The sequence below is a fragment of the Malus sylvestris genome, chromosome 3, assembly GCF_916048215.2.
Source record: "Malus sylvestris chromosome 3, drMalSylv7.2, whole genome shotgun sequence".
NCBI classification, from domain to species: Eukaryota; Viridiplantae; Streptophyta; class Magnoliopsida; order Rosales; family Rosaceae; genus Malus; species Malus sylvestris.
Genome location: NC_062262.1, coordinates 27521497 through 27535736, shown reverse-complemented (window position 1 = coordinate 27535736; position 14240 = coordinate 27521497). Strand labels below are relative to the sequence as shown.

The 14240-nt window shown below is 39.2% G+C and overlaps 2 protein-coding genes across 2 annotated transcripts; one reads left to right on the top strand and one right to left on the bottom strand.

Annotated features, from left to right (window-relative positions):
- Nucleotides 1-1545: 1545 nt before the first annotated feature.
- Nucleotides 1546-7838, bottom strand: LOC126614245 (FHA domain-containing protein DDL-like). The gene is made up of 11 exons (XM_050281826.1): nt 7526-7838; nt 6196-6965; nt 5709-5737; nt 5232-5298; nt 4980-5037; nt 4487-4579; nt 3372-3486; nt 3236-3283; nt 3107-3152; nt 2926-2996; nt 1546-2391 (listed from the first exon to the last, which is right to left on the bottom strand). The coding sequence occupies exons 2-11, from the start codon at nt 6931-6933 to the stop codon at nt 2352-2354; spliced, it is 1305 nt and encodes a 434-aa protein (XP_050137783.1). The 5' UTR covers nt 6934-6965; nt 7526-7838; the 3' UTR covers nt 1546-2351.
- Nucleotides 7839-12081: 4243 nt separating this feature from the next.
- On the top strand, nt 12082-13882 carry LOC126617123 (F-box protein At3g62230-like). The gene is made up of 3 exons (XM_050285175.1): nt 12082-12984; nt 13311-13487; nt 13589-13882. The coding sequence occupies exons 1-3, from the start codon at nt 12082-12084 to the stop codon at nt 13880-13882; spliced, it is 1374 nt and encodes a 457-aa protein (XP_050141132.1).
- Nucleotides 13883-14240: the final 358 nt, after the last annotated feature.

The window sequence follows — 14240 nt, the reverse complement described above, 5'->3', positions numbered from 1 at the left end:
TGGCTGCAGAAACAGCTTTTGAGCTTCTGCAATCTGTTTCAAAATGCAACTTTAGAGCCACTTCCGCTGCAGCTTGTATTTGCTTCAATGCGATGAATGCCATTTCAATTCCCTGCTTTTTGACCGAAACGGTGGCAGAGACGATTTTGATGCGATGAATGCCATTTCAATTCCCTGCTTTTTGACCAACACGGTGGCAGAGACGATTTTGGACCGGGGGACTTTTTCTTTCCTCAAATTCTCGGCTTTCTTGCCTTCGGATGTCTTCCGCATTTTCTGAAGGCTTTGGGTTATTCTCGCAACTGTCGATGGGATGGGAATGGCTCGCAGCGATTGGTGTTGCATTTTTTGCCTGCTCTCATTGTGACGAGAGCGGTGCTGCGATGGCATAGGAAGGGCAGTGCAGATTAGCGGCGGTTGTTGATCCTCTCCTCCGTTGTCGTGACTTTCTTCGGTCTCTTCTAGCTTTGTGCAACACTGCATCACCAAATCCATCTCCTTCAAGTCACAGAGTGCATGGGCTCTTTCTGGAAGACAACCGGAGACGACGGCTGGAGACATGGCACGGCTGCTACCTTCGTTTGGGCTTCCGTCTGAAGTCGGCGGTTGGTGCAGCATTATGCGAGGAAGGAAGGGCTGCAGTGTGCGTTGAAGGAGAGTCCAAGATAAGTAGAGAGAGAACTGCGGTGGGCTCACGGTCTCCGAATGTCACCACTTTGCTACTGCCTTTCCGTTGTTATCGGCCAAGACGAGGGTGCACTTTGCGGTCTCTGGGCTCACGGATGGGACTCTCGCTGGGCAGAGAGGAACAAGGAGCAGCCGTCTAGACCTTGGGGAGTCGACAGCAGCAGGGAGCGGTGAGCGTCTCTCTTTCTTCTCTGCTCGCCAACCGCATCTTTGGCTTCGTGTTCCGCTGCCTTCTCTCATTCTGCAACTGTTTCTTTGGCATCGTCTTCGTTATCCCTTACTGCATGCTTGATACCCAATGTTGCTTCGCCGCGGTTGCAAGTGTGGATTGTTGCATTGTCCCTGGGGAGGTTAACACTGGAGGTAGTGATTGCTGCAGTAGCCGTGCTTTGCTTCTGATGGCTGCGATGGTGGACTTTCACCTTTTTCTTTGCTTTGGTGAAAATAAAAAGAGCCAAGTCTTCTTTCTTTTCCTCTGCAAAAAGCTGAACCAACACCAAGACGAAGAACAAATTATAAACAATAAATTTATACCTAGAACTTTTGCTCCCTTTGCCGTGTCTTCCTTGCTTTCCCTTTTTTCCTTCTGCCGTGAACCCCTCCGTACTCCTCTCTTCCTTTTTGTTGGTTCTCTGCTGCTTTTTCTGCGTTTCATTTTTTTTCCAGTTTGCTTTGGCCTTTAGTGCCTTTTATAGGCGAACGGTGGAAACGGCAGTTGTGGTTAGTAGGTGAGTGCTACCAAGTTCGAGGGCAAACCGACAAATATGCCTTTAGGCTGTGAGATTTATTAGCTTATTGAGACCAAATACAAAGAATGAAATTTATGTCTTGATAAACAATAAAAAAGGTTACTTTGGATTAGTTTCAAGTATATATTGGGAAATTTAACCAAAAATAATAAGAGGGGAGCATCCATTTGGTCTTATCCACATACTACCAAGTACCAACCATAGAAAATTAGAAATGCATATGCCTCTCATATCGGCATTACTACAAAAGATAAAGTGATTTTCGCGCTATTTCCGGCCACAATGGTTACGGTCTTCAAACAAATTTCCACTTTGCACTTGTAATCGATAAATGAAAAAAGCAATTTGTACTTCGATCCCCGTTAGGGCTGGTTTGGTATTGCTGTGCTTTGAAAAAAAGCTGCTGTGAGAATAAACGGCTGTGCTGTGAGAATAAGCGACTGTGAAATAAATCAGCAGAGTGTTTGGTAAACTTTTTTTTGTAAAAGTGCTTTTGGAAAGAAAAAAACCAGTCTGATAATAGGTCTTTTCATTAAAAGAGCACTGTAGCTCCGTGTGCTTTGAAAAAAAGCCAGTTTTCCAAAGTTGCAAATAGCAGCTTCAGCTTTTTCCTTTGATTTTAGCTTATTCTCACAACAGCTTCCAAAATAAACTTTTTTTTTTCAGTTTACCAAACACCTAAAACCCTCACAGCTTTTTTTCATGGGTGCTTTTTTTTTTAAGCACCTCACTCCCAAACCAGGTCTAAGACTGAGGCAACATACCACGCATTCTATCTAGTAACATCCTTAAATAACATTCAGAAAACTTTGATGGTATTCGTAACTAACATTCTGATTTGCCAAAACTAAAAGAGGTCCGTACATTACACATTCCACATGCTAGAAAGGTAGGTGCGCCGCCAAATTGTACCCATCAATCCATTGAGTTTTCGTGCAGCAGAACATACTCCCGGCTGCAAAAAACCAAATTATGAGGACGGTGTCAAAATATGCGACATAAATATTAGCAGCAGTACAGAATTGACTACAAATCATCAGAAAGGATGACCAAATTTGAAGAGATATACAGAAGTTTTCCCAATCAACCAACCTAACCAAGGAAATCATCTTTCAAACTTGAAAATAAAGTCGACCGAGAAAAATGAATCACTTGGTGCTGATTGCAGTTACAAACATGTAGGGGTGATATTTGATTGTTCATATGTTCCAGGGTTTCTAAAGCTTTAGTTTGTTTCCATGTATGTCATTCTTCAATTGATTCCAATTACTTACACTTCTAGTTCTAGAAACTACATGAACATGAGAATTATTGTTTCAACGTAATCCAAATATGGTAACCTTCTAAATCAAACAAATTCAATTAATACCTGCAAGATCACTACAGTAATCGGTAAGGAAGAAAGCATTAAAAAAAAGATGAGTATTTTCAGGGGGACAACAATCTAAGCATCACAAAGCTCAAGTTAGATAATTGATTAGTGACGTACCTACTATTACCAAATCTGATTGTATCCTTTTCCATAAGTTCATAATATCGTTGAGGTTCGATTGCATTTTCCTGCAACAGCAAAGCAAATGTTAAAATCAAGTTCCTGCAAATACAGTAAAACCAAGCTTTACTCTACACAACACAAATGCAAAAACCAATAAATCTAATGAGCCACTTGCATTAAGAAAAGTTTTATTTGTGCTTCCGAGGTCCATCAAGTACGGCCTACAGTTGTGCACGCAAGAAGTTAGATATGAGATTTGAACTCTCAAATTAATGGAATTAACCGCAAGGTAACTTTGTCTTACCTTACTTCCTTTGATAACATACCATCAGGTTGCTCCTTTTCAACTTGCCTGGTATGACAAGAAAAATAGAATAAGATACTAGTTGCTAACCAAGAATCTATATAGCAAAAATAGAACTACAAAATTCTAGATCTACCGGTATTGTATAACAGCATGTTGCTTGCTGCAGGATGGGTGATCTGTAGGGACGTCTGCTACCCTTCTTTCCCTCCCAAATAGGTAACAGCTTTGACGATGTATGTAAAGGGGGTCTGGAAATCATATATATGGAAAATCACAAAAACTAAGTCATCACGAAAAGAAAATGGAACAGCCCAGCTTGGGAATGGTAACCACTACGCAACAATATGCTCACCTAAGTAATGGAACTTAACTGGTCTACTCAGTAATACAAAGTCAATAAAGTTTAAACACAAAATTAAACTAAGTGCAATAAGAACCTAAAGCAACAACAAAAACAGTTATCAGTATATTACTATATTACATAGTTTTATATTTTTCTCTTTTGGGAAGAAAACTAGAGCAAATGCCTCAAAATCTAAAATAAATTTCCAGTAGTAGTAAACACCACAATGTACAACAACCATTTGTTTGTGTGCAAAACTTGCAATATATTATATTTGAACGAAAAGTCTTAAACAGTCAAATATTTCTTAAACTGTCCAATATTTATTACTCACTCCATTGCACCCAAGCCAATCACTGATTGGAACTTTTAAGGAGATGTTTCCATTACGAGAAAAGGAAAAGAATTACTACAGTCTGCTAGTCTGAAAAAACAATGTTATCTGGAGAGGTTAAGTGTGTGATAGAAGTTACTATATGGATCTTAAGAACACAAAAGGCCTACCTCCTCTTTAGCACAAGCACTTATCCTTCTTCACATAGAACTAGTTCTCCCTACAAGCCTATGGTCACTTAAATATAAAAATGAAGATTGATGCCTCATTGTGGGTTTGCAGCCCAGGTCTTAAGAAAATCAGAGAATCTTCAGCCAGTAGCTCTTCAACCTTTGGTGTTTAACTATTTTTGAAACTTGAATTCAAATAAGGTATTTTGTCTCCACACAAAAAAAGGCACTTTAATCACACGACACGAGGTCTTTAGAAGCATTTTACATTTATACAGAAGAAACCCATCAGTACTTAACAGCTCCCTCATTATCACTAGTCATTCAACCTCTAAGTGTGTCACTGTTAACGAAGCGCATGAAGGTCGCAAAAAAGGCACAAGAACAAGTTGATAATTTACCTTTCAAAACTTCACCACCCTTGAAAACATAAAGTCGCCATCTCACGTTAGGTTTTCGTGCTTCTGGAGGCTCGGTGAATAATAGTGTTACACCTGACAAAGTAATAACCACATGAAAAAGATCATTTTCGTTTTATTTGTTATAATAGCAAACAAATAGAAATGCAAAATCTCTACAATTTCTATGCGAAATTTTTTAGAGAAGACAAATATTTGTAATTTAGGATATAAGTAATAAGAATATTTAACATCCTAGTTATGTAAGAGATAGCCATTCAGTTTCTCACTGTGACATATGGCTTCCCCATTTAAGTGATTGGTTGTTATTTAGTTTCCTATTGTGATCTGCTTGTACTCTGATAAGCCCTTTATGTGTTCTAAACTTCTAATTGGTGGATCTGTTTATTCCTATTTTCAACAAAAGCATTTTCAAAACCATAAGATAGAAACGTTCAAATTTCTGTATCAACCCCCAAAGAAATGGAGATCTCACCATTGACTCTATTGGTTTCTGCAGCAAGCTTCCCAGACAGCTCAAAAGAAGGTTTTTGCTGTATATAGTAAAAGGAACGAAAGGTAAGTACAACTGCAAAAAGAATAATATGCACTAAAATGATACTTGGAAATAAATGAAGCAAGGTTATCTATCACAGCTTGCACCCGGTAGCTGAAAATATCAGCATGAATAACAAAAAGTAGATGATAGTTATGAATCAAGAAAGAATGTTATCCATGCATTACTTACCTTTTGCTTTGCTTCCAAGGCCTCCTCTGCAGCCTTCATCATCGCTATTGCATCATTCTCATCATCCCTGCCCAAGAAAGCAACCAAAAGTCATCAAAATCTACACCCAGGGTTATTGACATTAAAACGCGAGCACTCAGACTTTGAAAAAATTTGAATCAACAAAGTCCAAAAGTGTAGAACCTCTGTTCAAGTGAATCTAGCCTAAAAAGTTAACATACATGAAGGTTTATTCTGTTAAATTAACAAAAATTGGCTTCATATTTCTTCCATTGCCACCTATATCTTATTTATTATTAAAAAAATTGACATGTTTTCTTACTTTTACTACATCTTGAAGGTTTACTCTTGTTAATTAAGAACATATTGCTTCATTCACCTTTATCTCCTCTCATTCACCAAAACTAATAAATAGAAGGATTAAAAATACCAAAGTGCAATAAACAGAAAACGAAAAGTTTTAACAGATCAACTCACCCTTGCTCAGCTCCTCTTGAATTTGGCACCTGAAGACATTACCTTTGGTTAGATACTTTAGATAAGAATCAATGCAAACCGAAAGAGAAGTCACTTATAAGCATCACAGGATATCATTGCACAATGAATGCTAAAATAAATAATGATTATTTTGTGAAACTAAAATAATTAATGATTACTGACTAATTTTCTGTGCTCTGCTTCATTTAAAAAAAGTCTTAAAACATACTGGCATGAGTGAATAGGTGGGTGAAAAAAAGAGAATAACATAACTGTTTTAAATTGAAATGTAAGTTACTGAAAAGTAAACCTATGCAAAATAATCTCTGCCAATCTATAATGATGTAAAAATGCTTTCCAAAGTCATCAGTGAAATTTAAGAAGTAAACTAAAAACATGAAATTTAAGAAGTAAAAATCTTCAAGACGGAATAAAATTATGGGGGAGGGGGGCTTGAGAAGTTGAAGGTGTGGATATCACCAGACACCTCATCACGAATTCTGGTATTGGCAGCATGTTGAGGTGAATGAGAACTATGTCTGTTCTGGTGGTGCCGATCTAATGGAGAAGTAGACCGCCCATGTCTTGATCTTGAAGACCTGTGATCAGCACTGTCTTTTCCTGACTTTCTCTCCACTTTGCCACTCTCAGTTTCCCTATCTGAACCTTTTTCCCTTTGCATACTTCTATCACTCCCTCTGCCATGATTCCCTGCACGGTCTTTATCAATTACTTTCTCCACACCTCTAGTATCACCAGCAGGTTGAGGTGAGGAGGATCTATGCCTACTCCTGCGCTGTCGATCTGATGGAGAAGTACCATGTCTTGATGTTAAAGATTTACCATCAGTATCATCTCTTCCCAATCGTCTCTCCTTTCTATCGCTCCCAACATCTCTCACTGAACCCCCTTCCTTCTGTAAATCCTTATCAGGTCCTTTCCCATTGTTCCTTTCAGATACTCTTTCAGCCTCTCTTCCAGCTTGAGCTCTTCTTAACCGTTTTGTCCGGGGAGAAGGAGAGCGAGCAAGAGGAGAAGGGGACCTTGCATGCTTCGGAGACTTAGGGTGACTCGAATGTTTCTCCCTTGGTGGAGAACTACCCCTGTTGGATCTCCTATGTCGGGCAGGTGATCTTTCTGTTCGAGATGGACTCTTCCTATATGGGCTCCTCCTACGAGGAGACCCAACCGGAGATACTGAACGATTTGAAACGTTACGCCCCATTAATCAATTCACAAATGCATGAGCCTCTTCACCTATCCAAGAAAAATTGACACACAAAGTAAAAATTCAGATAAAGCAACAACAAAAAAATTGTAAAAGCTCGAGGTCATGTACTGGTCTAATATGCATCAATATCCTCATTACCCAATATTTGTTAATGGAAATGCTAAATAAATAAATACACAATCAACCATTAATTATATTCTACACACAATTTTCAAATGGTGAAAAATTCAAATAACAAGCCCACCCCAGAAATCATCTGTAACGGCAAAATAAGAAAAGAACTTCCCAGCAGGCATAACACACAGAGAGCTCGCAAAAGCAAAACGTTTATAAAAACACAAAAGATCAAGACTGGAAATTTTTAGTAGAGACATTCATCAAACAGTCGGTGTGCACGTTGGAGCATGTTATGATGCAGCGGCAAAAGCTTACGATAGAAGTTCAAATATGCAGAATACAGAAATGGAAAGATACGATTTGGGGCAACGAAGCTTTGGAATTTCCCGACGTTGAACCAGAAGAAACGCTAGGGTTTTGGTATCAGAGGTTTTACTGAAGAAAAGGAAAAGGGAAAAAATCTACTAACCTGAGAGAGAGTAGAGCGGCAATGGCGAGGTTGAAGCTTCGTCGACGATGTGGTTGTCGCTGCAAATTGGTAGCATAAAGCTCTGGATTGTAAAGTGTGGAAGGAATATGAATACGATTAAGTTTAAACCAGAAGGCGGTGGCGGATCGGAAGTGAATGGGAGAGTATGAGACTGTGCAAGCCCAAGCCCTAAACTTTTTTTGGTCCCATGTGACAATAGAATTTCTATATTTTTAAACTTTTTTTTCTTCAGAAAAAAAAATAATTATAGTGATAACAAAAGAAGGAATTTCAAATAAAATAAAATCAAGGAGTATAATAATCTTCTTTTTTTTCTCCAAATTGTTCGACTCCCAGGGCGAGATGGATGTGGCGGAAATCATGCGGGCGGTGACCCCTAAGGTCTCAGCAACCAAGAGCTTATTCGGCCGGTTTCAAATGATGAAATTATAGAGGCGTTGTTTCAAATGCATTCGACTAAAGCGTCAGGGCCTGATGGTATGTCATCGGGTTTTTATCAGAAGTATTGGGACACTGTTGGCCAAGATGTGTATGATGGGGTAAGGCATATTCTGTCATTGGATCATATGCTTAGGAAAATCAATTATACCCATGTCCCCTTGATTCCAAAGAAAATTGATCCAACCACAATGACTTAGCTTAGGCCGATTAGTCTTTGTAATGTGATTTATAAGATTTGCTCCAAAGTTCTTACTAACCGACTGAAGGTTTTTCTTTCGGAAATTATTTAACCTTCGCAAGGTGCATTTATACCGGAAGGCTAATTTCTGATAATTGTTTGGTTGCCTCGGAAATTGTACATTATATGCATCGGAAGAATAATGGGTGGAATGGGGTGATGGCATTGAAGTTAGACATCAGTAAGGCTTATGATCGTATTGAATGGAGTTTCTTGGAGTAAATCATGAAAATGTTGGGTTTTGCGGAGGAATGGATACACTGGATAATGATGTGTGTGTCTACAGTTTCTTATTCATTCAAACTGAATGAGGAACTGGTGGGACTTGTTTATTCAAAACAGGGAATTCGTCAAGGCGACTCGCCGTCACCATTCTTATTTGTCTTATGTGTGGAGGGATTATCAGCCTTATTTGATTCATGGGAAGCCCAAGGCCGGATTCAGGGGGTGCAGGTTTGTAATGGGGCACCAAGTGTCCATCATTTACTTTTTGCGGATGATAGCTTTATTTTTTCCAGGAGTTCTCTGCAAGAGTGTTTGCAGGTAAAGGAATTATTACGTACTTATGAATGGGCTTCCGAATAAGCGGTCAATCTTTCCAAGAGTTGTGTTGCGTTTAGTCAGAATCTCACGGAGATTGATGCTCAATTGTTGGCTGATTGTTTAGGGATAGAGCGGGTGGAGTACCACGATTGGTATCTTGGCTTATCGGTGTTCATTGGTAGGTCTAAGAAAGATACATTTACTTTTATTAAAGACCGTTTGTGGAAAAAGTTCAATGGTTGGCGTGGATCCTTGTTGAGTAGTACGGGGAAAGAGATTTTGATAAAAGCGGTTGCCCAGGTTGTGCCACTATATACAATGTAGACGTTCTTGTTGCCAAAATCCTTTTGTGATGAGCTAAATCGAATGGTGGCGCAGTTTTGATGGGGAAAAGAAGCAGGAAGACGGAGAATACATTGGGTAAAATGGCAACGGTTGTGTAAACCAAAAAGTGAAAGTGGCTTGGGGTTTAAGGATTTATATGCGTTCAATCTTGCTTTGCTTACAAAGCAAGGGTGGAGATTACTACAACAACCTAATTCTCTTGTTGCAAGAATGTTCAAAGCTCGTTACCATCCTACCACTGAGTTCTTACAGGCTTTAGTTAAGCCTAATTCCTCGTATTGTTGGCGCAGTGTGGTGGCATCTCGGGCAATTATTTGCCGAGGTGCGAAATGGAGGGTGGGGGACTGTTTACGAATTCATATTTGGGGGGATAGTTGGCTGCCACGGGAGCATTTTTATAAAGTTCTTAGCCCAAGACTGTTGGGGGTGCATCCAGAGCTTACGGTTAGATCATTAATGGTGGAGGATGATGGGATTCATTCGAATTCCAATTTGGTTTGCAATTGGTTCTTGAAGGAGGAAGCGGATTTGATTTTGATCATTCCCTTGAGTTTGTTTTGCCCAGCAGATTCTATGATTTGGGCAAAAGAACCTAAAGGTTTATTTACAACTAAGAGTGCGTACTTTGTAGCAAGATCATGCCAAGGAATGGGTGGTGATGAGCCTATGCGTTAGGTGCTTAATGCCAACACTAAGTTCTTTTGGAAAGCATTGTGGCGAGCTAAAATTTCGGGGAAAGTGAAGATATGTCTATGGCGTGGGTATATTTGCCTTCCAAAGTGAATTTGAAGAATCGACGAGTACTTACGGAGGTTACTTGTGGTTTTTGTGATAAAGATGCTGAGACAATGGAGCATGCTTTACTAATGTGTGCATGTTTTACTAATGTGTCCTAGAGCGGCTGGGGTGTGGTTTGGAAGTCCTTTAGGAATCCGTTCGTTTCATCGAATTAAGGAGGGCTTTCGAAGTTGGTTGGAGTATATGGCGCAAAATATGTCTACGGATAGTTTTGAGCTGCTATTTGTCCTTGTTTGGAGTATTTGGAAGGTACGTAATAAGTTTCTTTGGAATGGTGTTGATGTGTCTCCTTCGGATACCCAAATCAAAGCACAAACGTGGCTAGCGGAATTTAAAAAATGGAATGTTGTGGAACCGCCAAACTCATCGACAAGAACATATAAATGGCAGCCTTCGGCTTCTGGATGGATAAAATGCACTTTTGATGCAGCTTGGGATGAGAAGAAGTCAATTGGAGGTTTTGGGTTGGTCGTGAGGGACTCGAAGGGAGGTTTTCTGGTGCCATAGGTGAGCAGGGAGGATGATATCAAATCAGCATTACATGCAGAGGCAGCTGCCGCAATTGGGCAGATGGGTCACGGAGCAGGTCCAGGTGGAAGGGAATGCATTACTGGTGGTTTCTATAGTTCAAAATGCAGGTGCAGCGTACAGTGGTCACTACAGACATATGTTCGATGAAAGGCGGCTCCTGGAAGATTTCAAGCAATGGAAAATCACATGTGGTCGAAGAGAGACGAATAAGGTGGCTCATCGCCTTGCAAGGTTTAGTCTAACTGTTGATCACCCAGTTTCTTAGTTTGAAAAACCTCCTGATGTAATTTATGATTTATTATTAAAGGATAGTTCTAGTAGTTAATTTGGTGCGGAACACACTTTTTTCCTTTGATCGGGTTGAAAGCCCTGACAAAGTTTTTGTTAAGGCCTAATGTAAGCACCCTATCCTTAGTTTGTACGTGTTCTCAATCTTCAATGAATATCGTACTTAGATTAAAAATAAATAAATAATCTTCTTTTTGAAAGCGATTTACTTCAAATCATTTCAGCTCTTCATAATCTAATAGGACCAATTTATGACTGAGCCAGCATTAGTGGATGCCAAGTTGATGTTAGCTTAGATCACTGAGGTTCATTTTACCACTACAAGGAAATTGCCTTCTTGCTACACTAAAAAATGTTGCCAATAAAGTGGCTCATCGTCTGGCTTGCCTTGCACTTTATTCAGATGATATTTACATTTGGTTATGAAGAACCTCATGATTAATTTTAGATGTTTTGTTGAAGAATTGTAATATTTAGATTAACTACTTTATAGTTTCAAGGGAGGGGAATAGTTTATTAGAGAGGTTGGTTTTTTCTAATTGCTCTGAGCGGGAAAGAAGTACTCTATTTAGGTAATTCCACGACCAAACTATGGGTCTTGTTCTTTTCACTTGCATTGTGGGAGGAAAGTAAGGCTACAAGGCTGCTAAAATGCACAATCATAAGAACTTTGTAGCACAATTGGATAAAAACATTCTCTTGCAACAGATGTCCCAAATTTGAATATCCCTCTCCTATTATTGCTAGAATTAAAATTAATAAAAAATCACAAACCCTATTTCATTGATGCAAGCATGTGATATATAGGCTTATGCATGATAAATTTCACGTGTTTATCTTATTATTTTGGCGCAAGACAGTTTAGTCTAATAAAAAAATAAGCATACTTGAGACAGACTTATGTGTGATGAGTTTCACGTACTTAGCTTATTATTTTAGCGTGAAAGACTGTTAAATTCGTTAACTTTTCAGATTCAAGTAACTACACAGCATTATTTTTATAACAATCGTAACTGGGAATAAATAAACAAAAAAAAACTTGTCATATAAACTCGGATTAGTTTCTTTTATCGTTTCACTTTTCCTATTTTTGATCCATATTACCTTGTTCTTGTTCAACATACAATTCACCCACACAACAAATACCCTTTTGAACCCAACTCCATAAAACGTAGTGTCTCTCTATTACACCCCATCTCCCGGTCGTCTCTCAACATCAAAGAGGCACACAACTTTTCGCCAAACCCCGAAACGGTGCCTCAAACAATCATATCATCTCCTATTAAGTCATCCCAGTCCCTTCAACTTCTTTCAGTTCAATCCCGCCACCCTAATAAACAAAAACACAACCATGGACCGCCTCTCAAACCTCCCTCATCCCCTCCTCTCACACATACTCTCCTCCTTGCCCTTCAAAGAAGCGGCAAAAACCTCCTCCTTGTCGAAGCAATGGCGCAACCAATGGAAATCAACCCGAAACCTCGACTTCAACCACCTTTACTTCGCCAATCGTGATTCTAACGGAGATGTCAAACTCCAACCACAAATCTTCACCGATTTCGTCCAACAATTTATTGCAAACAACAAAAGTCCCATCATGGACAAACTTTCCCTCACATTTTCTTCGCCTGGAGACTCCCAAGAATTGGTGGAAAAATGCATCACATTTTCTGTCGAGCGCAACGTAAAACACCTGAAGCTTGATTTCTCCGACCCCACATGGGATGAAAACGACCTCGATGGCCCGCCACATCCAATGTTTGATTTGCCTCTGTCTTTTTACAACCATCAAGTTCTTGAATCCATGACGCTCTTTTCTTGCAAATTCGACGTTTTAAGATTCAAGAATTTTGGGTTGCTGAAAAGTATTTCGCTGCGTTGGATCGAACTCAAAGTTTCTACTCTCAAGGCTTTGCTGGCCAACTGTGGGTGTCTCGAGAGTTTGAGCGTGAAGAGTTGCTGGAACATGGACGGCCTTGATGTTTGTGGGAAGGACTTGAAGTTGTCAACTTTGGTTGTTGAAAAATGCCATTTTCTGAATCCGTACTTTGAAATCGAGGCTCCAAATCTCAAATACTTGAAGTATTCTGGCACTGTTGGTGTATTTTTTGTGAACGGAACTGGATTGGAGGAGGCAGACCTTGATTTTGGGCTTGAGTCCGAATGTGATGAGTCACTGGGAGATTCTCTCTATCAATCACTCAATCAAATTTGCCCTACTACGGCTTTGACCGTTTGCACCTACATGCTTCAGGTACTTAATTCCCCTCTTCAACTTATTAATTTCACATCTGTATAATATGTGGGTGATATAACCCTAAACCCTAAATAGGAAAAAACTATATAGTGTTCATTATCTACCTGTCACATTAAACAAATTATCTTTGCATTATGTGGGCTTCAAATTTTTTTTTTTTTGGCGGGATTTGCAAAGGAGAAAAGAGTGTCCCGCAATAAGATTATGAGTTATAAGTATAAAATCATTTTTTCAACCCCTGAAATTCTTCCCTAACTAATTGAGTATGTTTCTCTCCTAATTAACTAAAGGTTGGTTTCATGGTTAATTTGTCGATTTTGCAGGTTATTCCTATGGGAGAGGAACCACTTGGTATGGTACCTAGGTTGAATGTTACACATTTGACCTTAAGGACTGCCATGCATAATTATGAACAATATGGCATCCGGTTTTTCTTTAATAGTTGTCCTCGTTTGGAGACTCTTACAATCGACATAGACCGCTCACGCAGAATATGTGATGTGAGTACTCATTGATTAATTAGTAACTAGTCCTTTTAATTAACTGCATAACACTAATTAATACTGTGCAATTCTTATGTTTGTTGCATCCATCCCTTCAGGAATATGAACCTCCATTGGGGGATAAGTTCGAGTGTTTGTGGACTCGGAGTGCAATAATTTTCAAGTGCATAACTCAAACTTTGAGGAAAGTTGAGATCAAGGGCTTCAAGGGGACGCCAAATGAAGTCTATGTGATGTTCTATCTTGTCAACCATGCTCGTGTGCTGGAGAAGCTTACTGTGATCACCTCAACTGAAGAAAGCAACCGTGGCCCAGAATTTTTTCGCAGTGTAGCTGATCAAGTGCATGGTTTTAGAAAGGCATCGGAGAATCTGTCCATAACAATTGTTTAATGATTAAGTAATAGATATTGAAGTTCGAAGCTAGCTTTTGATTCGAATATGTTGTGACCCTGAATAAAATATCGAAGATTGTGGCTACAATTTATACTTGAAAGCAGATGTTGTTATAATTAGGCTTATTATTAGCTATGCCCTATAATTCGACTTTGACTTCGCTTATTTTGCCATCTGAAATTCAAATTTCGTCACTAATTAACCTCTTAAAACTTGATTTTTACTCCAGTTTGCCTTAGATACAAGAAAAATCCTCGACAAAAAGAACCCTAGAAAATTTTGACGTGCGAGGTGGTGATGGGAGATGGGGAAGCAGATTTTGGCCTTTTACTTTTACCTTCTTTTTTTTTTATTT

Bases quoted from the DNA above. Each gene is read 5' to 3' on its own strand.
- LOC126614245 (XM_050281826.1), bottom strand. From the start codon at position 6,933: ATGGGGCGTAACGTTTCAAATCGTTCAGTATCTCCGGTTGGGTCTCCT. The intron at 5,738-6,195 runs GTGTCTGGTGAT...TAATGTCTTCAG, and splicing joins ATACCAGAATTCGTGATGAG to GTGCCAAATTCAAGAGGAGC. The intron at 4,580-4,979 runs GTGAGATCTCCA...TTACTTTGTCAG, and splicing joins AGAAACCAATAGAGTCAATG to GTGTAACACTATTATTCACC.
- LOC126617123 (XM_050285175.1), top strand. From the start codon at position 12,082: ATGGACCGCCTCTCAAACCTCCCTCATCCCCTCCTCTCACACATACTC. The intron at 12,985-13,310 runs GTACTTAATTCC...TCGATTTTGCAG, and splicing joins TTTGCACCTACATGCTTCAG to GTTATTCCTATGGGAGAGGA. The intron at 13,488-13,588 runs GTGAGTACTCAT...CCATCCCTTCAG, and splicing joins GCTCACGCAGAATATGTGAT to GAATATGAACCTCCATTGGG.